Genomic DNA, 22,720 nt, shown 5'->3' with positions numbered 1-22,720 from the left:
TACGTCCACGGAAACGGATCAGGCCATCTGATAGAGCAAAGCCACTGTCATCAGGAGAAAGAATAGCCAGCGCCTAGAGTTTCTGTTGGGTGACAGGATCTGTCCGGTAGGAGTTCAGAACTTCTTGAATCCATACAGGAACAAGAGTTGAAGTGGCCTGGACTGCCATCAAATGGCCGACGCGTGACAAAGCATCAGCCGCTGCATTATCGTGCCCTCGGCGATAAACAATCTTAAACTGTAAACCCATCAGTCGTGCCATCGCCTTACGTTGCCAATCAGACTGCAGATTCTGCTCAGACAAGAAGGCGAGGCTTTGATGATCAGTGTTAATCACAAACTCGCCACGCTGGAGGTACGGGCGCCATTTTTCCATAGCCATAATCAGCGCCAAGAATTCCTTTTCGTAAATTGAGAGTTGTTGATGTTGAGGGCTGAGGGCCTTACTGAGAAAAGCAACAGGGTGCTCCTCCTGTAACAGTACGGCTCCAATGCCCAGATCGCATGCATTTGTCTCGACCGCGAACGGCAAGGTGAAATCCGGAAGGCGAAGCACCGGCGTGTTGATCATGGCCTATTTGAGAGCTTCAAAAGCAACAGTAGCTTGCTCGGTCCACACGAACCCTTTTTTCTTGAGAAGAGTTGTAAGTGGTTTCGCAATAATACCATAAGCTTGCACAAACTTTCGATAGTAGCCGGTGAGAACAAGGAAACCTCGTAATTCCATGACCGTGGTAGGACGAGGCCACTGCACCATAGCCTGGGTCTTGCAAGGATCAATTGCCACTCCATGATCCGAGATTATATGGCCAAGATATTCCAGACTGGATTGCGCAAATGAGCATTTGCTGCGCTTGACGGCCAATTGGTGTTGTCGGAGCAGAGACAACACTATAGACAGATGAGTAACATGAGCATCAAGCGTGGGGCTATAGATGAGAATGTCATCTATGAAACCAGAGCAAATTTGCGGAGGCACTGCTGCAAGACTGAGTTCATCACACACTGGAAAGTTGCAGGAGCATATGTCAATCCGAATGGCATCACACGAAATTGATAGTGGCCGTGATGAGTTTTGAAAGCCCTTTTCTCTTCGTCCTCAGGACGCATGCGGATTTGATGGTAACCGGCACGCAAGTCCAGCTTGGAGAAGAACCGCGTGCCGGCCAATTCATCTAGCAGCTCGTCGATTACAGGCATAGGAAACTTATTTTTGATGGTCAAATCGTTGAGCCGGCAGTAATCAACACAAAAACGCCACGTGCTGTCTTTCTTCTGAACAAGTAGAACTGGACTCATGCTCCGAGTGATAATGCCGTCAGCCAACATCTACATAACCTGACGCTCAATTTCAGTTTTATGCAGTGGAGAATAGTGATATGGGTGAGAGTTAAATGGAGCAGCTCCTGGTTGCAGAGCAATGGCATGATCATACGTGCGCGGAGGAGGAAGGCCATGTGGTTCAGCAAAGACATCACTGAACTCCGTCAGGACAGCAGAAATTGGTTCAGGTAGAACTTCAGACACTGCGGCAGGTGTTTCCTGAATAACAGCCAGGGCCCAGATCTCATTGCCTTGTTGCCATTTTAGAAATTGATCCACAGACAACTCATCTTGCAATAAAAGAGACAGAGGAGGAACACCGTGAATGCAATTCGCTGTCCCTTGTGGTCAAACTGCAATACCTTATTTTCCCAGTCACACAACATAGGGCTGTGGGCACGAAGCCAATCCATGCCAAGAATTGCATCGTATGCTCCCATAGGTAAGACACGCATATCTTTTGCAAATGTGTGACCTTGTGTCCACCATTCCAGTTGAGACACCATCTGATCATAATGTAGTGTTTGACCATTGGCGACACGAACAGTAACTGACGGAACCGCCGCGACTGGTAGAGACACACGGGACAGAAAAGAACTGTTCAAAAAACTATGTGTACTGCCAGACTCTATTAAGATGAGGAGAACCTGATTGTTAACCAAAGCTCGGATACGGATCGTATCATCATCCACTGTACCAGCTAAGGCATGCACGGAGAGATATACTTGCTCCTCAGCAGTAGCATCAGCGGTCGCCAAAATGTTCAGAACCTCTGTACTTAGCTCCAAATCAGACTCCTCCACTGCCATAGCATGAACTGTGGCTTGCTCCTTTCGAGCACACTGATGAGTAGGATCATACTTCTCGCCACATTTGTAACACATCCCTTGAGCACGCCTATAATCGCGCAGCTGTCGCTCACGCCACAAATCTTGAGCAGGTTTGTGTTGTGCTTTGGGAGCCTCCCCACGTCCAATTGGTGCCTCGATACGATTGCCTTGATAGCGACCTGGCTTGCAGTCCTGCTGAACCTCAGACTGAATTAGAGCCAAACGAATAGCATGATCAAGTGTCGCTGGAACCTGTGATTCGACTGGCCCATGAACATCTGACTTCAGCCCACGTAGGAAATGAGACACAAAGAAATGCATATCATAAGAGGGGTGATGCATCGCCACCTCATACTATAAGAGCTCAAATTGCTCGCACTACTCCACCGAGCCCTGCTACTTGAACTGAAGAAAAGTCTTCATGGATTTCCGTTCAGCATCAGCCCCAAACTTCTGCTCCACATCTGTAATGAACAAAGGCCACTCAAGAACAGCACGATGCAGCTTGTAAGTTTGTAACCAGAGTGCTGCCTTCCCATCCATATGCAGAGTAGCTGATGTGATCCAAAGTGAGGGATGAATGTTGAACACCCTGAAGTAATCCAAGCACTTGTCCCGCCAGACCCATGGCTGAGTACCATCAAAATGAGGAAAAGAGATCTTTGGCATGGGGGTACGATTTCCACCCTGATTTTCTGGTCTACCGCCGCCATGCACGCCACCGCCACCGTGCATCGCCCCGCCACCAGTTGCACCGCCTCCCAAAATACCGCCGCCAGTATAAGGACCAGAACCACCGCCAACAAGCGCACCACCGTCGCCGTGCATCGCCCCGCCACCAGCTGCACCGCCTTCCAGAAAACGTGTTGATGATGTACCGGACCCAAGTGGGCTGTCCTCTGCCGTACCTTTCCCATGAGCATGAAATTCAGGATCCGCATCATCCTCCGCAACTGATCTAGTACGATGCATGCGGGCCAGTTCCGCCAGCTGCTAGGCCATCTGGACGGGCAAGGTATGGAAACGGCGCGCCATCTCATCATGGAGCTGATGACTGTTCTGCATAGCCTGCGCGGTGAGATCCATCTGCGCCGCAAGCTGCTGCTGTGTGGTGTCCATGGTCTCGACGTGTGACTCAAGGCGATCGAGACCAGCCCGGATCTGCTCGAACACCGACTCCGCATGAGCAGACGCTTCCCCCATGGCGTCCAACACGAACCGGGTCTGCGGAGAGGGTTTGGGAGGCGCCGTGGCGACAAGCACTCCAAATTCAAGCGAACCAGAGTCGGGATTTACAGGATCTCAGGCGAATTCGACCAGAATCGAATCACCAAAGCTCACCAACCTTCGCCCAGGGATATTACCGCTCAAATCGGGAGAAGCAAGCTGCACAAACGCCGCGGAACCCACCAAATCAACCTAAATCTGATACCACTTGTAACACCTCTTGTCACCGATGATTGCCGGGACGTGAGTAGCCGGATTCAATCGGCTACAGGAGAAGAAAGCAGATAGGAGAAGCAAGTTGGAGAAAGAGTTTTTCCTCTATTCTTTTCTTAATTTTCCACGATCGATTACAGCAACTTAAATACTCCTGGGTCTGACAGCCAAACCCCACACACACAGGCAACACACTACACGCAACTATCTATTCCCGTAGTAGTTGTGGTGCCTTCTCACATTCCGTCTTCTCCCTGTGTGGCTCTTCGTCAGGTCAGTAGGTGTTACACCCCCACGCCCTCCTCCCTCCTCTAGGCTCCTCCGGCATAGGACGCGCCAGGGACAACTGTAGCACCTCCTGGTCCAATTGGTGGCGCCCCGACCGGAGGCCTCTCGGCGCCGCCCGTAACCCCCGGAGCTGCCGGCCGCGCGGGCAATGGACGGCAGACGACTCTGCGCGCCGTAGAGCGCGATAACCTCGATGGGCAGGCATTCGGGACTCGTGGGACACTTTGACGACCGGATGCGGGAGACGTGCGCGCTGCTGAGGGCTGAGGCTGTCGCGGGAGCCTGGCTCCCTAGGTGGGTGCCTCAAGGATTCCTCGCAGCGAGATGACCAAGTGCACAGGGAGGAACCGAGGACGTACACGGTACACCCTGGAGTGCCCGCGCGCACGCCATCTCTGGCTTATCTTATAAACTTGATTTCCTCATTAGCTTTCGCGATTGACTAAACACTGAAAGACTGAATTGTTGCTTAGCACAATGGCACCCTGGAGTGCCCGCGCGCACGCCATCTGTGGCTAAGGGTAAACTGGATTTCCTCATTAGCTATTGCAGTTGACTAAACACTGAAAGTCTAAATTGTTGCTTAGCAGTTAGCACAATGGGTCAATGGGGTTTACGAAGACAAACAAGTACCATATTGTTTTTTACAGAAAGTGGTGGCTCGAAGTTGTGATGTTAACTATGTGCCTATGCATGACTCAGATAGTAATACCTATGTTCTTCCAAAAAAGATATAGCATTACCTATGTTTACTTACCAAAATGGTGGTAGTATAATTTAGGAGGGCACCTTCAGTAACTGACTGTTCAGAAATTAGTAATACTTATATGGTACTAGAAAATTTGGATCTAAATGTCAAACCCTTAGTCATTACATTTTGGTGGGCTTCAATCTTGTACCCTGCTTGAGTGAGATATGAACAGCTCTGTTCTATGTTCTTTGTTAGTCAGTCTAAATTAGAACTTCTCACCATGCATTTGTTGATCTTGTGACACAAACAGCTATAGGACATTAATTTACTAGACTTAAACCGTGCAACTGCTTTTTGGTAGCAAGTATCCAATTGGTTCAATATTACAATTTTTTTGAATCCTTCAGTTTGTGTGCATGTAGCTAGATATCTTTGAATCATAAACCAATAGCTAACTATGGCGCCATCTATTTGATTTGAAGTGGCTGGAGAGGTTTACCACAATTACAGCAGTCGGCGACCTGATGATGGCTGGACCTCCATGGCTGAGAAGCTTGGCTCACAGGAACATGCGCGGTGCTGGTGGTGGCTGGATGTTCATCAGCTTTCCTGTTGGATCCAGACATCTGCTGGATGAGATGGAGATGATATATGTGAAGAGAGAGACTTCGAAAGCGAAGAAGTCATTGCACCCTACATTGATTGGGACGCTTTTCTCTTCAAAATCTGCAAGGGTGTTATATACTTATAAACGTACACTTTATTCAGACCCTTAAAAGATCTTTTAGCGGCGTGGAGGGTATATGAAAATCAACATTTTTCCTTCCGATTGTACGAACGAACCAGCAGAACATCATTTTTTCCTCAAAAGCGAACCGCTTGTATTGTGCCACATACTTCAGAATCTCGTTTCCTGCTGAACTGTGCATGCTTTTGTTAAAAGGCAAAATCAGCATATGGTGGAGCTCCCACTAGCAGAGTAGTTGGACGTGGTATGCACTTATTATTGGTTGCTTTGGCTGTCTGCAAGATAAACTTGTTTGACAGCTTATTAAAAGAAGTAGCTGACCTATCACCTATGGCTGCTGGTTGCTGAATGCTGAGCAGTGTTTTCTTGGGAGGATCTTTGATAAGGTTGCTGACTGCTGAGTAGTGTCTGCTTGGGAGGAACTTTGATTCTGTACTAATGTTACTGGTGCTGGAAGCCTGGAACACACCTACAATTATATGGAAGGGCAGCCTTGTATGGTAGGAATTAAGAACACGTGAATGCAAGTGAGGATTACGGAGTACCAAACACAAAACAAAAATGCAGTAGTTGTTTGGACTCTGTCCATCCTCGACAGACAAATGAGGAGAAAGATGACTATCGATGTCGAAATGTGTGTTTTCTTGGATCCAAAGCGTCCCTAGATGAAGATAACTTTGGTTGATTCGGTGCAATTTGCAAGTAATAGCAGCCTGGTGCGTGGCTGCTGGTGGGAGTGGGACTGATCAAGTTGATCTTTAATCGATCTTATCAAAAAGGAGTTTATCCATCCAGTATTCTGGTTCTCTTTTCATACCGTTATTGGCCGGTGTCCCACCAGCCCAATTGACGGGAGAAGTCGCAAGAGCTATTGGCGCCCGAAGCCACCCGGAAATTCAAACTGTTTAAATGGTCTTGCAGAAATGTAAGCATTCAAACTTTCAAACTGCTTCGAGATATCCATCCACCTCCCGCACTACATATATTCCTTCCATGGCTGGGCTCCTCCCCTGCTGACGAGATCACGAGAGCGAGGAGGGAAGGGAGAGAGAGCAGCAGAAGAGGAGGAGGTTAGGCATGGAGGGAGAGAGGGGTTGGAGCATCGAGGGCTATCTGAACGAGTACTTCGACATCCCCGCCAAGAACCCGCCGAGCGACGCCCGCGGCCGGTGGCGCCGCGCCGTCGGCCTCGTCGTCCGCAACCGCCGCCGCCGCTTCCGCGCCTTCTCCGCCCTCCAGGGCCACGCCCTCGACGACGCCCAGCGCCGCAAGATCCTGGTAACGTTCACGCCCCCCTGCCTCCGCCATTCCTAATTAACTGCTCCCATCTCTCCCGATCGTCACGGAGTGGCCGGCCAGCACGGGTCGTAGAACCGCTCGTGCCGCTGAAGCTACTTTCGGTTTCTGATTCTCGAAGAGGGGTTTTCAGAGTTTTTGTGGTTTGGGGGGATTTCGGAAACTGCCAGGAAATTTCATCCTGATTAATTAGCCTCGTGACGTGGATGGATGCGCATGCTGGCGGCCATGACTTCTCCCATAAGACCATGTCAATTCACGGTGTCTCCATCTTCGTTTGAACTGTCCCTTGCACGTCTTACCTTCCCTGAATTCTTCTCAGGCGTGTGTGTCCGGAACTCCAGACCAGCCGGCTTTATATGACTAGTTATACAAGAAAACATGCTCAACTGGAGCGAGTACTTGAGTCGGTGCAATGTGAATAGTCAGTAGTATTATAGAGTTATTACTAGGAAAAATCCCCGTGCGTTTGCTACGGAAGAACAATTTCTTTTGAAAAACTCGCTAGCTTAATTTTTCAATGTAGTGTCTTTTACATAGCGTGGCCCTAGCACTATGCAACCAATTTTCACCTAAAACCGTTGATGCAAGATATTATTTTTCTCGAACACGCCAAACAGCGTGTCATTTTCATTGAGAAGAAAACGCAAGAAGCGCAAGTACACCGAGGCAACAAAAAACCGGGACCCAACGGAGCCCAAAACAAAAAAAAGGAAAGAAAGGAAAGAAAAAAAAGGCCAAAGGCCGCTATACAAGAGCGAAGCAATGGTGACACCAAATTATCAACTCCCTCCGTCCAAAGTGCCGAAATATTATACTCCCTCCGTCCCATAACTCAAATTTGTCCAAACATGAACGTATTTATGCTTAAAAACGTCTAGATACATGTAATAGAAAGTCACTTGATAAGGGACGGATGGAGTATTTATCTAGACGCATTTTAGTACAAAGATACGTCCATTTTTAGACAAATTTGAGTCACTTAATATGGGACGGAGGGAGTATAACATGATATCGAACACCTTAACGATAGTTTAGCTGCTGCATCTCGCATGTCACACATATCCATTGCGAACCAATTTAGACATGAAGCAAATCACACATACCTAGACTGTTAGTTGAGGAAGAGTGAGACTGTTGCCAGTCTACTCACTCTAGGAGGAATTGCAAAAACGTGTGTGGCGCTTTCCCATCATCCCCTGATCCCCTCGAACTGATCAGCATCTATCAAGAAAAGGAGGTACATCAATCGTATTTGGCGACCATGTATGGAACACAACTTGCTCTGTGGGCCTACACATCTCGACTTTACCACAGTACTCCTTTTACAAGCACGAAGATTGGGCATCAAGTTCACATCCTTTTACAAGCACACAACCACTTGATTCGAACGCTCTAAAAAAAACCACTTGATTCGAACAAGCAACCCGTCCCGGGAGATCACGACTACCCAATCCTGGCCCGTCCTGGCCGTGCCCAGCACCCTGCTGCCGCTTCCCGTGCTGGCCCCGTCCAGCATTGCGCCGCCAAGCAGGTAACGCCCGTGTCTGTTACTGTGGGAGGAGCGCCGCCGCGGGACGTCGCCGGTACGGCTATGAGGGACGCCGCGGGGAGGTCGCTGGCACGGCTGGGAAGGGCGCTGCCACGCAAGGGAGTGTCACAGCTTGGAGGTAGTGGGTGCGGTGGATAGGAGGAGATGCTGCGGAGGAGGCCAGACGGCGGGTACGCGGTGGCATATTATACGTAATTTCGCGGTAGTATATTAGACGTAATTTCGTTGAGGTGAAGTACTGTGACCGTACCATCACCACCAAATCTAATTTAATATATTGGTATAGATTATACCCCTATAAAATAGAGTGAACTAAATTAATTACAGTGGTACAACCATATGCAGTAGGTTCCTTGCCCAACAGCCCAAGTGGTGCAAGCAAAAAATTGGGCGATGCAATTTGACATGCTCGGTCATGGTAACTTAGGTGGTAGTGGTGATGATTTAGGTGGCTATACTTTGAAGACTACTTGGTTACTAAAATCAAATTGCAAAAAGAATGTGTGTTACTTTATTTTGAGCTAATTCCAATTTGGACCACATATTTGTTGTGAGTTGACAATTGGCACCACATTTTGGATCTGTGATTCTGATTTGTACCAAATTTGTTTTTGGGAGCTGGCCTCGCATCGCACTCTGCTCCTGTGCGCTACCAATCGGAATCGAAGGGAGTGAAAGAAGAGGTGACACAGGCTCTCCGCATACGCCGTCCCCTCTTCACCACTCCCTTCCTAATCCCTAACCGTAAGCAAGATGCGAGTGACTAGAACCAATGAGCGGCTGGCATGGTTCGGGCTAGCCAGGTTATAAAGAGGCATTACCCACGCCGTTGCGCCGCATGAGCAAAAAAAAAGTGGGTTCGCCTTGGTAGACCCGCTGCAAAAATAAAATGTGGTGCAAACTGTCAGCTTTCTACAAATAGGTGGTCCAAATTGAAATTATATGCTTTATTTTTTACATCAGAATTCAATGTTTATTTCGTTGCCTTAATTAGAGGTGCTTGTTTTCCTTGAGCAGGGAAAAGTTCAGGTTGTAATTAACGTGCACAGGGCAGCGCTGCAATTTATCGATGGTTTGGCCTCATCAACTAGTTATATTCCTATATGGCTTTTCTGATATGATCATCACTATCCTGTTGTATATCACTTCTGTCTTTTTAACTATGCAGGCATAAAACACCACTTAACACATGAGCTTACCGAGGAAGGATTTTGCATCAACCCAGATGAACTGGCAGCAATTACTGGCATGCATGAAGATCCAAGGATCCTCAAGGTGCATGGTGGAACCAATGGAATATCTAGGAAAATCAAAGCTTCTTTGGAGGATGGTGTCAAGGAAACTGAAATAGCAACCAGGCAGAAACTTTATGGCACTAACGAACATGCTGAGAAGCCCCCTAGAAGCTTCTGGATGTTTGTATGGGATGCATTACATGACCTGACTTTGATTATTCTGGTGGTGTGTGCTCTGGTTTCTCTAGTGGTTGGCCTAGCCACCGAGGGGTGGCCAAAGGGTATATACGATGGTCTTGGCATAATATTCAGCATTTTACTGGTGGTACTTGTTACTGCATCCAGTGATTACAAGCAGTCAAGAAAGTTCATGGAACTGGACCATGAAAAGCAGAAGATATATGTTCTTGTCACTAGAGATAAGAAAACCAAGAAGGTTTTAATTCATGACTTGGTAGTCGGTGATATCTTACATCTTTCGATAGGTGATGTGGTTCCTGCGGATGGCTTGTTTATATCTGGCTACAGCCTACTGATAGATGAATCTAGCTTGTCAGGTGAGAGTGAGCCAGTTCAAGTTTCTGAAGAAAAACCTTTTCTCCATGCTGGGAGTAAAGTGGTAGATGGGACAGCTAAGATGCTAGTCACTGCCGTCGGTTCGCGTACCGAGTGGGGAAAAATCATGGGCACTCTTAATGAAGATGGAGTTGATGAAACTCCTTTGCAAGTTAAGCTCAACGGTGTGGCTACAATCATAGGGCAGATTGGTCTTGTGTTTGCTATTCTCACGTTTGTAGTACTTCTAACAAGGTTCTTGGTTGACAAGGGAATGCATGTTGGTTTGCTGAGTTGGTCGGCGAATGACATGTTGACAATAGTCAACTACTTTGCTATTGCAGTGACCATCATTGTCGTCGCAGTTCCTGAGGGTCTACCGTTGGCTGTGACCCTTAGTCTTGCATTTGCCATGAAGAAGTTGATGAATGACAAAGCATTAGTCAGGCATCTCGCAGCATGTGAAACCATGGGTTCAGCCAGTTGTATTTGCACTGATAAGACCGGAACTTTGACAACCAACCACATGATCGTTGATAAGATTTGGATCAGTGATGTATCCAAGTCTGTTAATGGGGACAGAAACATCACTGAGCTAAAATCTGCAATTTCAGGAGGAGTCGTGGAAATACTTATGCAAGGCATATTTGTGAACACTGGATCCGAGGTGGTGAAAGGAGATGACGGCAAAAACACCATCTTGGGCACACCAACTGAAGCAGCATTGTTGGAGTTTGGCTTGACCTTGGAAGGAGATCGCTTTGTTGAATACAATAAGCTCAGGAGAGTAAGAGTAGAGCCTTTTAATTCAGTCAAGAAAAATATGTCTGTGATAATACAGTTACCAAATGGAGGCCTCCGATCTTTCTGTAAAGGTGCGCCAGAAATTATTCTAGAAAATTGTGATGCTGTCCTCAATGGCGAAGGAAATAGAGTGCCACTGTCAGAAACTCAAAAGCAAAATGTCTTAGATATTATCAATTCGTTTGCTTCTAAGGCACTGAGAACACTTTGCATCTCATTTAAGGATCTTGATGAAATTTCTGAAGAGCAAACTATACCAGATAATGGTTACACACTAATAGCACTTTTTGGAATAAAGGACCCAGTTCGCCCTGGTGTCAGGGATGCAGTGATGACCTGCATGGCTGCTGGTATTACGGTGAGAATGGTGACAGGGGACAACATTAACACCGCTAAAGCCATTGCCAAGGAATGTGGAATATTAACTGAGGATGGAATAGCAATAGAAGGAAGAGAGATCCACGATAAGAGCTCAGATGAACTGAAGGAGCTCCTGCCAAAGATTCAGGTTTACTTTTACTTAACTCGTTTGCCTTCACTAATTGTTGTATCGATTCAAATTTCAAATGTTATTTAAATCTACTTCCGAAGTTCAGGTAATGGCCCGCTCCTTGCCTATGGACAAATACAAACTGGTAACAAGCCTGAAAAGCATGTATCAAGAGGTTGTTGCAGTTACTGGTGATGGAACCAATGATGCCCCGGCACTGTGTGAATCAGACATTGGACTGGCAATGGGTATTGCTGGCACTGAGGTACTTCTTGACATTTCTGCTTCCATTATCATCATATGTTCAGTAATGTGTTAAAAAAAAATACTAGTTCAGTTACTTCAGTTTGAATGTTTTCTGCCGTAAGATGTACTTTGAAACTCTCTCCCAGTTTTCTATAAGATTTCTTTTTATGTCCTTCCATGTCATGTTAACATTTCATAAATTATGTTACTCCCTCCGGCCGGAATTACGTGTCACATATTTAGGACAACTTTGTACTAAATCTGAGACATGTAATTCGTTGTACTAAATATGCGACATGTAATTCCGGCCGGAGGGAGTAGTAATCTTTGATATGTATGGGAGCCAGCTTAGATACCCCTGATATTTCAATTTTTCAACAGAGTAAGGCAACCTTGCAATCATTATGCACCAGATAACTAATATTGGCATTCCTTTTATGGGTCGTTGATAGCATCTTGTCTATCTATGAATGTTTTAGATTATTTTGGGATGCACAAGTATGCAATTCAAAATTGTGTTCTCACTCGTCAGTGGCAAAAATCACCTCTCATTTCTTCTGTGTGATGTCAGTTTCTGCCCTTATAGTTTTCATTTTACAGTCCTGTTTAACTTTTTGTGCATGAGATGTTTGTTATGATGCTGGTATTTAACCTTTTATCTTGATCCAGGTGGCAAAAGAGAACGCCGACGTTATAATAATGGATGACAATTTCAAAACTATTGTAAATGTTGCTAGGTGGGGTCGTGCGGTTTACTTGAACATTCAGAAGTTTGTCCAATTCCAACTTACAGTTAATATAGTGGCTCTGATAGTGAATTTTGTCTCCGCATGTGTCACAGGTATTTGCGCAGTTGCTACTACTCTAGTGTTTTTGATTTAATATGATTTCTTTGAATTTTATGTACATCTTGTTTTCTAGAAGAAAAATTGTGTGCATCTTATTCAGAATGAAATTAATGTGTACCATGATCAATCTCCTCTTTTATGAACCTTTTTAGAATCATCTCATATATATTATCCACTTTGAATTCACTTGTAGGGACTGCACCGCTTACTGCTGTCCAGTTGCTATGGGTTAATATGATCATGGATACATTGGGAGCCTTGGCCTTGGCCACGGAGCCGCCAAATGATGAGATGATGAAACGGCTGCCTGTAAGGCGGGGAGATAGTTTCATCACTAAGGTTATGTGGAGAAATATTCTTGGCCAGGCTTTGTATCAGCTCCTTGTATTGGGTACTCTCATGTTTGCTGGGAAGAGACTCTTAAATATTGAAGGTCCTACTGCTGATAGGACCATCAACACTCTCATATTCAACTCTTTTGTCTTTTGCCAGGTATGTGTACTGCAAGTTAGTTTTACACACAACCGTACTCATTTTGTTCAACAAGTCTGAAAGTCATCCCACATCCTTATGTACAAGTCCTAATTTACATTACACTCACTAGATTACAAATTATTTGATGTTTCCTTGGGCAAGATCACATTCACAGTATTTAACTTTGAAACCATTGTTATCTCTTTATATGTCCGAGCATTTGTGGGTCCCTTCAAAAACATGACTCGGTGTTCGTATCAACAGTAGGTTTTCATACTTAATTAATGGCTTAATTAATACGTTTCAATGAACTCTTTTGATTTTAAATAGAGGCATTTTCTTGGAACCTTTGATTTTAGTTTATATAGCATAAGCAGTTGCATTATTCATTTCAGTTTGTAGGAGCCCAACAAATGTCCAATGGATGTTCATCTATAATTCAGGCTTTTCTTACTAATATGTTCATTCATCGCCACTCTTCTCTAACTGCTCGTTTGGCAACCAAGAATTCATTTCATTTGATCAAAATGAAATGAAATCCAATTTTTAATAGGATTTCATTTGGTTGAATTTGAATTCCGGGTTGAAAAATCATGTTTATCTACCACATAGAATTGAAGAGTGAGAGACAATTTTAGGAAAATGATGGCTTTTGGAGAGGAATTGAGACTAGTTAGAGTTATAGGGTGATTCCATGGAATTTGAGATTGAATTCCTGTAGCTAATTCCGTGCCAACCAAACAAGTTGTTTTTTTGAATTCAAAATGAATTCTACAATTTTATGCTCAAATGATGGGTGCTAAACGAGCTGTAAGGTCATTTTAAATTTGTAAAAGCTTATTACTTGTGCCGGTAACTATTGACACAATTTTAATCAGTTTTCTTGCTAGGTCGTGTTCACTTTGTAGCAACTCATCTATATCTGTGATTTAAATTTCTGATTTGTAATGGACTCCCTCATGGCCTCAGCATTACCCTAAATTCTCAGTAAATCACCAAGAAAACAGTTGTTCTGTAATCAGTCTGTTTCTTTCTGTTATCCGTCAAAATAATGATCCAACAGAATTAAAAGGTTTAACAACAATCGAAAGTTTTCTCAAATCATATTTGAATTACTTGAGTTGATACAATGATCCTGTTGCACTGAAGGACAAAATACTCATACAAAATACAACCACACTAGAAATGTGATTTCCAGTGAAACCATAGGAAGGTGCATCATTTTAACAAGAATTTGCATTTAATATGCTGCCATCCTTCCAGGTTTTCAATGAAATAAATAGTAGGGAAATGGACAAGATTAATGTCTTCCGAGGGATATTCAGAAATTGGATCTTTGTTGGTATATTGTCGGCTACAGTTATATTCCAAGTGCTCATAGTGGAACTTCTTTGTACTTTTGCAAACACTGTGCCATTGAGTTCGGAATTATGGTTGTTCAGTATCGTTCTTGGCTCGATTAGTATGATCATCTCCGTGATCCTCAAATGCATTCCTGTTGAAAATGGGAAGAGAGATATCAAGCCCCGTGGGTATGAACTGATTCCTGAAGGCCCAGAAACTCTGTAGTTTCACGGAGCACACAAATTCTGCTGTTTCCACGGTGACAGCCCCCACCCATAAGCTCTTGTGTTCTTTCACTGTGTTAAGGACTTTGTATTCTCTGTCAGAGCCTCTCCATCAGTGGTTTTGTAAAACAAACTGTGGCAACCCAATCCATCACAACGGAATGTACCTAAGCCAATATAGTTTTGTTGAGCATAGCCTCAGAAATCAGCTATCACGATTATACTGAAGCGTGTCAGAGTTATCGCCAAAATATATGGTATGAGATTCAGCATCGACCGTGGAAAGTGCCAAGATGATCAGATAAGTTCAGACAGTGAAGCATCGGTGACTGGAAACAGGGAAGCATTAGGTTAGGCCGCCTGTGTATTACTCCCTCCGATCCATAATGTATAAAGTTCTACTAAATCAACGACACTTATTATGGATTAGAGAAAGTACTCCCTCCGTCTCATATTAACTGGCCAAATATAAATGTATCTATGTTTAAATAGGGTCTAGATACATGTAATAAAAAGTCAGTTAATACGGGACGAGTTATGACTGTACATGGATTTTTATTTTGGTACATAGCTTCCACCGGACATATAGCTTTGATGCCTTCTCTTGCGTCTTGAAATCTGAAAGTACAGTTTTGTAACTCTAGTGACTGATAATTGTTTAGATGGCACTTCAAGAACTCCTTGAAGCAATATTGGCATTCATGGTGATTTGCAGGCTCTGCATCTTCTTTTTTGCGGGTAGTAGGCTCTGCATCTTTATTCGTGCGTAAATTGTACTAAGCTGTGATTAGTATTGTGTTTGATGTTATGGATCTGGGAATTTATCTGAACGAGAGATTGTGTACCAAACAAATTGCTCTGGCAAATCCAGTGATCCGTTTTAAGGTCCATTTTTTTGTAATGTATCTGCACGCATGATTTGGTGACCCGTGCCATTGACGTCTTTCGAATTAGAAAAAAAAGTAAACTTCATAAAACGACAGTTTTGCTTGATACGGTTTCATGGAACCATTGCTAACATTAATTGGTCATAGAACCATACTTTTTGGGACCGGCTTTTTAAGATACCTCAAATCTCATAGATTAACTCGTTTGACAAGAACCCTGACATGTGGGAGTGGAGAGATGCCAATGTTAACATTAGAAGGGAATTATGCATTTGTATGGTTAATATTTATTTACACGTGGCTGATGGCTCGGTACATGGACACACTTTTCTCCTATTTGCTTATGACGTGGCATAGGAAAGAATAATGAAAATCTTAGCACTTTTTTGATATATTTTTACAGCAGCACTTTCTTGTCTTATTGTATCAAAGTACATTGCTGTCACCTTTTACTTTTCTTCTTCTTTTTTTGGCAGTTTCAGTTTGGAGCTTCTTTCACTTTATCCTTTTCGTGTACTCAAGAGCACGCATATTCGTTTCCCCTTATCCTAGCAACATATATTTGCATATACAGTACCCAAAAGCCAGCCCGTGCTCCCTGATCAGAGTCAATATAAGTACCGACGGTTGAATTCATTTGGGTAGCTCCATATTTCGTCATCCTGATAGCTCCATAAATAGCCAGGACGCATATATATTTGTTTCCCCTGCCCGACGCACTGAAGTGGGTGTCTCAAAAGAAGAAACGAAGGTCTTGTTAGTATTCGTGGATAGCCTTTTGCAATTTGTAGGGGTAAAACATTAACAGCTCTGCTTTTCTAGGGCTCACTGATTCTCATTTCTTGCAATTTCGCAAACAAAAAAGAAGTGATTCATGCGCATGCTAATGAAAAAATCGCTTCATTTTTCAGCAAATGGGTTTCAGTCCTCCGGTGCCGCAACAAGACAGCAACTGGGAGATCCGTCTGGCAGTGCTGATCAGCCTTCTCCTGCAGGTGCTCCTCATCTTCGTGGCCCCCGTCCGCAGGCGCTCCTCTTCCTCAGTCCCGCGTTTCATCGTCTGGTCCTGCTACCTTCTCGCCGACTGGGTCGCCGACCTCGCCCTCGGGCTCCTGCTCAACAACTTGGGCAACATCGGCGGCGGGAGCTCCACCGCTGTCGGCGAGACCTCCGTGGAAAGTGGCACAACAAGCCCCATCATCTTCGCTTTCTGGGCGCCCTTCTTGCTGCTCCACCTGGGCGGGCCAGACACCATCACCTCTTACTCCCTCGCGGACAACGAGCTCTGGATCCGCCACCTCGTCGGGCTCCTGTTCGAGCTAACAGCGGCGGCGATCATCTTCTTCTGCGCCCTGCGCGGCAACCCCATGATCCTGGCCACCGTGTTGATGTTCGTCGTGGGGATCGTCAAGTACGGCGAGCGTACCTACTCGCTCTACTTCGCCAGCGTCGAGCCAGACCCCGGCCCGGAGTACGCGAACCGTCGGATCGACATCTTCGGCGGCCCGCAGGGAACCCGCCGCCGGCACGGCAGCTTCGAGGACCTGGACAAGATGAGCGTGGAGGCACAAGGGTACGAGTTCTTCCGCATCTTCCGGTTCCTCTACGTCAACCTCATCCTCAGCTTCGTCAGCGAGCGGAGGATCAGCCACGCCTTCTTCCTGTCGCGCGCCGACAGCCGCGAGGCGTTCGAGGTCGTGGAGGCGGAGCTCCATTTCCTGTACGACGTCAAGTACACCAAGGCCCCGGTCATCCACACCAGGACCGGCTACGCTCTCCGCTTCCTCTGCTCCTGCTGCCTTGCCGCCTCGCTCCTGCTCTTCGTCCGCATCGACAAGAGGGGCGTTATTCTTCCCGTCGACGTTGGCATCACCTACGCGCTCCTCGTCGGCGCCGTGCTTCTCGACGCGGCCGCCCTGGCCATGCTCGTCGCCTCGAACTGGACGATGGTCTTCCTCGAGGGCTCCGGCCGCTTCGCTTGGCTGGTGGGTGCTGCGAGGCGGCTGTGGCGGCCACGGAGACGGTGGTCGGAGACGATCACGCAGATGAACCTCATCAGCTACAGCCTCGGCAGACCCGAGAAAGGCAGAGGCTTCCTCAGCCCGAGACTGCTGCGGCGAGTCGTCAATGCCGCTGACCTTCTAAGGGTCAGGGTAATAATCGAAGACTTCATCTTCGTCAAGCGGGAACCCCTCAGCTGCAGCAGCAACGGAGGGCAAAAGTACATCTTCGATTTCGTCTTCAGGAGACTAAAGGAGATGGCCTCCAAATTCGGGAGCGTGGAGGAAATCAGGAAGGCGTGCGAGCTCCGTGGCACGGGAATCATTGATCGAAAGCTGGGGGAGCAAGGCAGCATGATCATCCGGAACAGCGTCTCCAGAGACTTCGATGAGTCCGTGCTGCTGTGGCACGTCGCCACTCACTTGTGCTTGGCAGAAGATCGTGCTGCCGTTATAACACACTCGTCCACAACGACGGCGAGGGAGAGGCTCGTCGACAGGAAGAGGATCAGCAGGTGCTTGTCTGAGTATATGCTCTACTTGCTCATCAAGCAGTCGGACATGCTGTCGGCGGTCGCCGGGATCGGGCTGATCCGGTACAGGGACACCTGCTCCGAGGCGCGTCTCTTCTTCGAGTCCATCGACGTCAGCCGCTGGCACTTCCTTGGGGACGAAGAGGCCTGCAGGATCCTGCTGAGCAGCGTGAACCAAGCCACGGAGGACGTCGAGAAGCCGTCGACGGGGGTTAAGGACAAGGAGGAGGACACCGACGAGAGCAGGTCGGTGCTGCTTGACGCACTCATGCTGGCGGCTGAGCTGAACAAGCTGGACGAGGAGACCAGATGGCAGGTGGTGGCAGGGGTGTGGGGGGAGATGCTGACCTTCGTAGCGTGCAGGGGCAGGGGTAACACACATGTGCAGCAGCTCAGCCATGGGGGAGAGCTCGTCACCATGGTGTCATTCCTGATGAATCACTTGGGCCTGGGCAACATGTTTTAATCATAGTTTTAAATAGCGGGCTAAGCTATTTAGCGGCAGCCCGTTCCAGAAGCTATATGTGGTATATCGATGCTATAGCGGCGCTAAGACATTTAGCGGATTTTGAAAAATATCATACAAAAGTATCAATAAATGAGGAATCATATGATAAAAAAAAAATCTTCCCCTTAACATCAGTAGGTACTACTTGACACTTAGAAACACCACTTGTAATGTCAGCAACGGCGAGCGTACCTACTCGCTCTACTTCGCTAGGGTCGAGCTAGAGCCCGGCCTCTACACGAACCGTCGGAACCTGCCGCCGGCATGGCAGCTTCGAGGACCTGGAGAAGATGAGCGTGGAGGTGCAAGGGTACGAGTTCTTCCGCATCTTCCGGTTCCTCTACGTCAACCTCATCCTCGGTGTTGGAGCATGCGATCGTAGCAGTGCATGTGCTGACAGTTTTGAGTCTTTGTAATTGGAGTAAATTCCACAAAACTACTACTCTAGGGGATAGGGCTTCATGAAGCTACCACTTCAGGGGTTCACTACTCTAGGGGTAATTAAATTTCGCATCAGTTGACCACTACTCTAGGGGTAATTATTTTCACTTTGCCCAAATTTGGCCGATTAGTCTATTTGACAGCGAATCTGACAAACCTGGCCCACATGTAAGGTCCTATGTGGTTATTATTGACATCCACGTCATACAATCTATTTTTTCCCCAGCCCCCTGAGCTTCTTCTTTATTTCCCCAGCCTCATAGCTTCTTCTTTACCTGCTCCGGCTGCCATGAATACGGCCGCCCACCCTGGTCTCCTCTCCCTGAGGTACCTCGCCGGCACGTCGGCGATCCCTGCCGCCGCTAGAGTTATTCTAGAGAAAATTACTTAAAACCACCACATTTGAGGCAACTTTCCAACAAAACTATCTTTTTTTTATTTTTCTACAAATAACCACCAGTTTTCGGGACAATGACCACCCCGGTCACTAATCTCTTGACTGAGCACAGATTGATGCAAAATTTGACAATAGGGACTACCTTTCGAGGCCAATGTGACGCCACGCTGGACATGGTCAAAGTCCAAGCACTATAACTGGCTCGGGCGCTCGCCGCTGGCGGGTGCTGGCCACACCGCTGCCGCCGCCACATCAGCAACAACAGCAAAGCAGCCGCCCATCTCATAGACGTGGGCAAGAATGGACTTCCCCGCGGCCCGCACCGGCGAGCTCTCCTGATTGGAATCCTGCAGTCCGCTCCAACGCATCCACGACCAAATGAAACACGGCCATGGCCAATGAAGGAAGATGCGCACATGCTACTTAGTTCCAATTCCAAACACCCTGAGGTAGTCCACCTGTAGCTCGCCGGCATCGGACACAACGACACACAGAGCACGGCCTTGTTCGCGCGCTGCGGCTCTCCGACGCGCAGTAGGACCTCCTTTGCGCGCTCGTGGAGCACGGCCTAGTTCCACGCCTGGATCGCGCACGCCCCACATGGCCCCCGTGCAAGGTCGTCTTCCACGAGCAGCAGCTCACCGGCAGCCGCCGGAGCACGTCTATGCGGACAGGTGGAGGAAGCACCCCAGGTCGCCGCCGTCGGGCTTGTGTGACCTCGCCAACGCCCTCCGCTTCTGCTCCCGGTTCTGGGACCCCACCAACGCCGCCTGCCTGCTCCGCCCGACTGCAGCACCCCACCGCCGCGCGGCCTGCTCTTCCCCCGACCGGCACGCGAGCTATGTCCGGAATCTCTGGCCTAACCGGAGACGCATGGCTCTGCCTGCCTGTATGAATATATGGATGCATGATTGATTGAGGCCTGGAAAAATATTGGCACGAACGATTAATGAGCGTTAGAGCGAGGGAATGAATCAATTTGGAGAGAGCAACATGCAGACATGCGACGTCTTCTCCTTTTTCCTAATTCCCCACCGCTGCGTGCTGCTTCGGCGAGATGCTCCAGCCGGCGATGGAGAAAAAGAAGGGGAAGAAGAAAAGAGGAGAAAAGGAAAAAATAAAACATATAGGGGGCTGGTTGAAAAAATGGAGTGGACACAAATTGTCTCACATGTGGGCCCGCTTTGTCGGATTCACTGTTAAATAGACTAATCGGTCAAATTTGGGCAAAGTGAAAATAATTACCCCTAGAGTAGTGGTCAACTGATGCGAACCCTTGGAGTGGTAGCTTCGTGAAACCCTAGCCCCTAAAGTAGTGGTTTTGTGAAATTTACTCTTGTAATTGTAGCAGTAGTGGCCGTAGTGGGCTAGTTTGCAGTTGAGTCAACAATGTACGTGTGTATAAACCTCATTGAGCAATACAATCAAGCGTGTTGCGTCATTCAATTTCTCTACATGGTATCAGCCTTCTCTTGATCCTCTACTTCCGCTGCAACTGCTCTCGACGCCATGAGCGACACCGAGCCCTCCTCTCCCACGGCCAGCGACGGCGAGCACGAGCCCTCTCCTCGTTTCAATGTTCCGGCCACCACCAACCCCCTCCCTTCCCACTAGATCCAACTGATCAGCATCCGCACCCACGTCCCCATCACTCTCGATCTGTAGGCGTGCAACTACGCCACATGGAGCCAGTTCTTCCACGTCATCTTCGGCAAGTTCGGCCTCGCCGACCACATCGACGGTTTCTTGCCGGCGCCCGACGACTCCGACTAGGTGCAAAACGACTTCTCCATCGTCTCCTGGTTCTACGAGACCATCTCCCCAGAGATACTGCAGATGGAGATGAGCCCCGACGACACCGCCTACTCCCTCTGGCGTGCGATCAAGTTGTTGGTCCGCGACAACCACGAGGCGCACTCCGTCTACGTGCACACGGAGTATCGCAGCCTCGTCCAGGGCGAGCTCTCCGTCCTCAACTACTGCTCGCGCATGAAGGAGCTCGCCGACACGCTGCGTGACCTCGGCTCTCCGGTCATGGACCGCGACCTCGTCCTCAACCTCCTGCACGGCCTCGGCGAGGAGCTCCAGCACGCGATCCCCCACCTCACCGGACCAGGACGCCGCTTCCCCACCTTCCTGCAGGCCCGCTCCTTCCTTCCCCTGGAGGAGCATCGCCGGGCTCAGGCTGTGAAGCTCGCGGCGCAGACTGCATTCTTCACGCAGATGAACCAGGTTGCGCGCCCCTCGGCTCCAACTGCCGCGCCACACCAGTACCCCGCCATGTTCGGCTACGCCGGACCGACGCCCGCCAGCAACACCGGATCCACCTCCAACAGCTCCAACGGTGGCAGGAAGAACAAGGGGAAAGGGAAGAAGAAGGAGCACGCGCCGGCGAACCGCACTGCACCGCCTCCGGCTTCGACGCCCGCCGCTCCGTGGATTCCCGGGTTCAACCCCTGGACTGGTATGGTGCAGGCTTGGCCGCTCCCACAGCGTCCTGCCGTGCCGGCGCCGGGCATCCTCGGCCCACGACCAGCGGCGACGGCTCCTCAACACTCGCTGCTAACTACTCAGCGACCCACTGGTGCTGCCCCTGCGCCGCCTCCGGCAACCTACGACCCGGCTTTGATCCAGGCGTTCAACAACATGTCCATGTACACACCGGCCTCCTCCAGCGGCAGTGGGGAATGGTTCCTCGACACTGGAGCCTCTTCCTACATGGGCAACAACTCCGGTATGCTCCAGTCCTCTCGTCCTTGCTCTTCTACTGAAATTGTAGTTGGCAACGGCGCCACCCTTCCTGTTTCCCATACCGGTTCCTTCTCCCTTCCCACTTCTGCTCCTCTTCGCCTTCGCAATGTCCTAGTGTGTCAAAACCTTCTAAAGAATCTCATTTCCGTCCGATCTTTAACCCGAGACAATTCTGTTTCCGTTGAGTTTGACCCATTTGGATTTTCTGTGAAGGATCTGCGAACCCGGATGGTGATTCTGCGATGTGATAGCGACGGAGACCTGTACCCCACTCATGTTCCTCGCTCACCTGAAGTCTACCATGCCTTGCACACTGGCGTCACTGCTGATCGGGGCACCAACGATTCGGGCACCCGGGCCGTGGCTCCTTCACTCAGGTGTCTAGATACTTTCAGTTCACTTGTTCAAAGTCTTTGTCCACTGTTTGTCAGTCATGTCGCTTAGGCAAGCATGTTCGATTGCCTTTCCAGAACTCTACTACTACCACTAGCTTTCCTTTTCAGTTGTTGCATAGTGATGTGTGGACATCTCCTCTATCCAGTGTTTCCGGTGCTAAATATTACCTTGTGTTATTAGATGACTTCTCTCATTTTGTTTGGACGTTTCCCATGAAGCAAAAATCTGAAGTTCACCAATTGCTTGTTACTTTCCATGCCATGGTTCAAACACAATTCTCTCGTCCCATCGTTTCTCTCCAAACCGACAATGGCAAGGAATTTGACAACATTGCAAACCGAGCCTTCTTCCTCCAAGCACGGCATCCACCTGCGCCCCTCCTGTCCTTACACCTCCCAACAGAACGGGAAAGCTGAGAG

General features: G+C 48.0%; 3 protein-coding genes across 3 annotated transcripts; all 3 read left to right on the top strand.

Annotated features, from left to right (window-relative positions):
- The first annotated feature begins 6,149 nt into the window (after window positions 1–6,149).
- Window positions 6,150–15,090, top strand: LOC100833572 (probable calcium-transporting ATPase 6, plasma membrane-type). Its single transcript, XM_014899352.2, has 7 exons — window positions 6,150–6,598; window positions 9,186–9,240; window positions 9,337–11,270; window positions 11,359–11,517; window positions 12,168–12,339; window positions 12,540–12,838; window positions 14,084–15,090. Exons 1-7 carry the CDS (start codon window positions 6,398–6,400, stop codon window positions 14,387–14,389), a joined length of 3,126 nt encoding a protein of 1,041 aa, XP_014754838.1. The 5' UTR covers window positions 6,150–6,397; the 3' UTR covers window positions 14,390–15,090.
- Window positions 15,091–16,048: 958 nt separating this feature from the next.
- Window positions 16,049–18,325, top strand: LOC100822318. Its single transcript, XM_024459815.1, has 2 exons — window positions 16,049–16,062; window positions 16,187–18,325. The coding sequence occupies exon 2, from the start codon at window positions 16,190–16,192 to the stop codon at window positions 18,272–18,274; it is 2,085 nt and encodes a 694-aa protein (XP_024315583.1). The 5' UTR covers window positions 16,049–16,062; window positions 16,187–16,189; the 3' UTR covers window positions 18,275–18,325.
- Window positions 18,326–20,618: 2,293 nt separating this feature from the next.
- LOC106866180 lies at window positions 20,619–22,475 on the top strand. Its single transcript, XM_014898936.2, has 2 exons — window positions 20,619–21,888; window positions 22,119–22,475. The coding sequence occupies exons 1-2, from the start codon at window positions 20,991–20,993 to the stop codon at window positions 22,151–22,153; spliced, it is 933 nt and encodes a 310-aa protein (XP_014754422.1). The 5' UTR covers window positions 20,619–20,990; the 3' UTR covers window positions 22,154–22,475.
- Window positions 22,476–22,720: the final 245 nt, after the last annotated feature.

This window comes from Brachypodium distachyon, chromosome 2, assembly GCF_000005505.3.
Source record: "Brachypodium distachyon strain Bd21 chromosome 2, Brachypodium_distachyon_v3.0, whole genome shotgun sequence".
Lineage (NCBI taxonomy): Eukaryota > Viridiplantae > Streptophyta > Magnoliopsida > Poales > Poaceae > Brachypodium > Brachypodium distachyon.
This window is presented reverse-complemented; position numbering and strand designations above follow the sequence as displayed.

What these genes read in the sequence shown, in the direction of transcription:
- LOC100822318 (XM_024459815.1), top strand. Translation starts at nt 16,190, where the DNA reads ATGGGTTTCAGTCCTCCGGTGCCGCAACAAGACAGCAACTGGGAGATC.
- LOC106866180 (XM_014898936.2), top strand. Translation starts at nt 20,991, where the DNA reads ATGGAGATGAGCCCCGACGACACCGCCTACTCCCTCTGGCGTGCGATC. An exon ending in CTACATGGGCAACAACTCCG is followed by an intron (nt 21,889 to 22,118) that starts GTATGCTCCAGT and finishes TTTTCTGTGAAG; the next exon opens with GATCTGCGAACCCGGATGGT.
- LOC100833572 (XM_014899352.2), top strand. Translation starts at nt 6,398, where the DNA reads ATGGAGGGAGAGAGGGGTTGGAGCATCGAGGGCTATCTGAACGAGTAC. An exon ending in AGCGCTGCAATTTATCGATG is followed by an intron (nt 9,241 to 9,336) that starts GTTTGGCCTCAT and finishes TTAACTATGCAG; the next exon opens with GCATAAAACACCACTTAACA. An exon ending in AGCTCCTGCCAAAGATTCAG is followed by an intron (nt 11,271 to 11,358) that starts GTTTACTTTTAC and finishes TCCGAAGTTCAG; the next exon opens with GTAATGGCCCGCTCCTTGCC.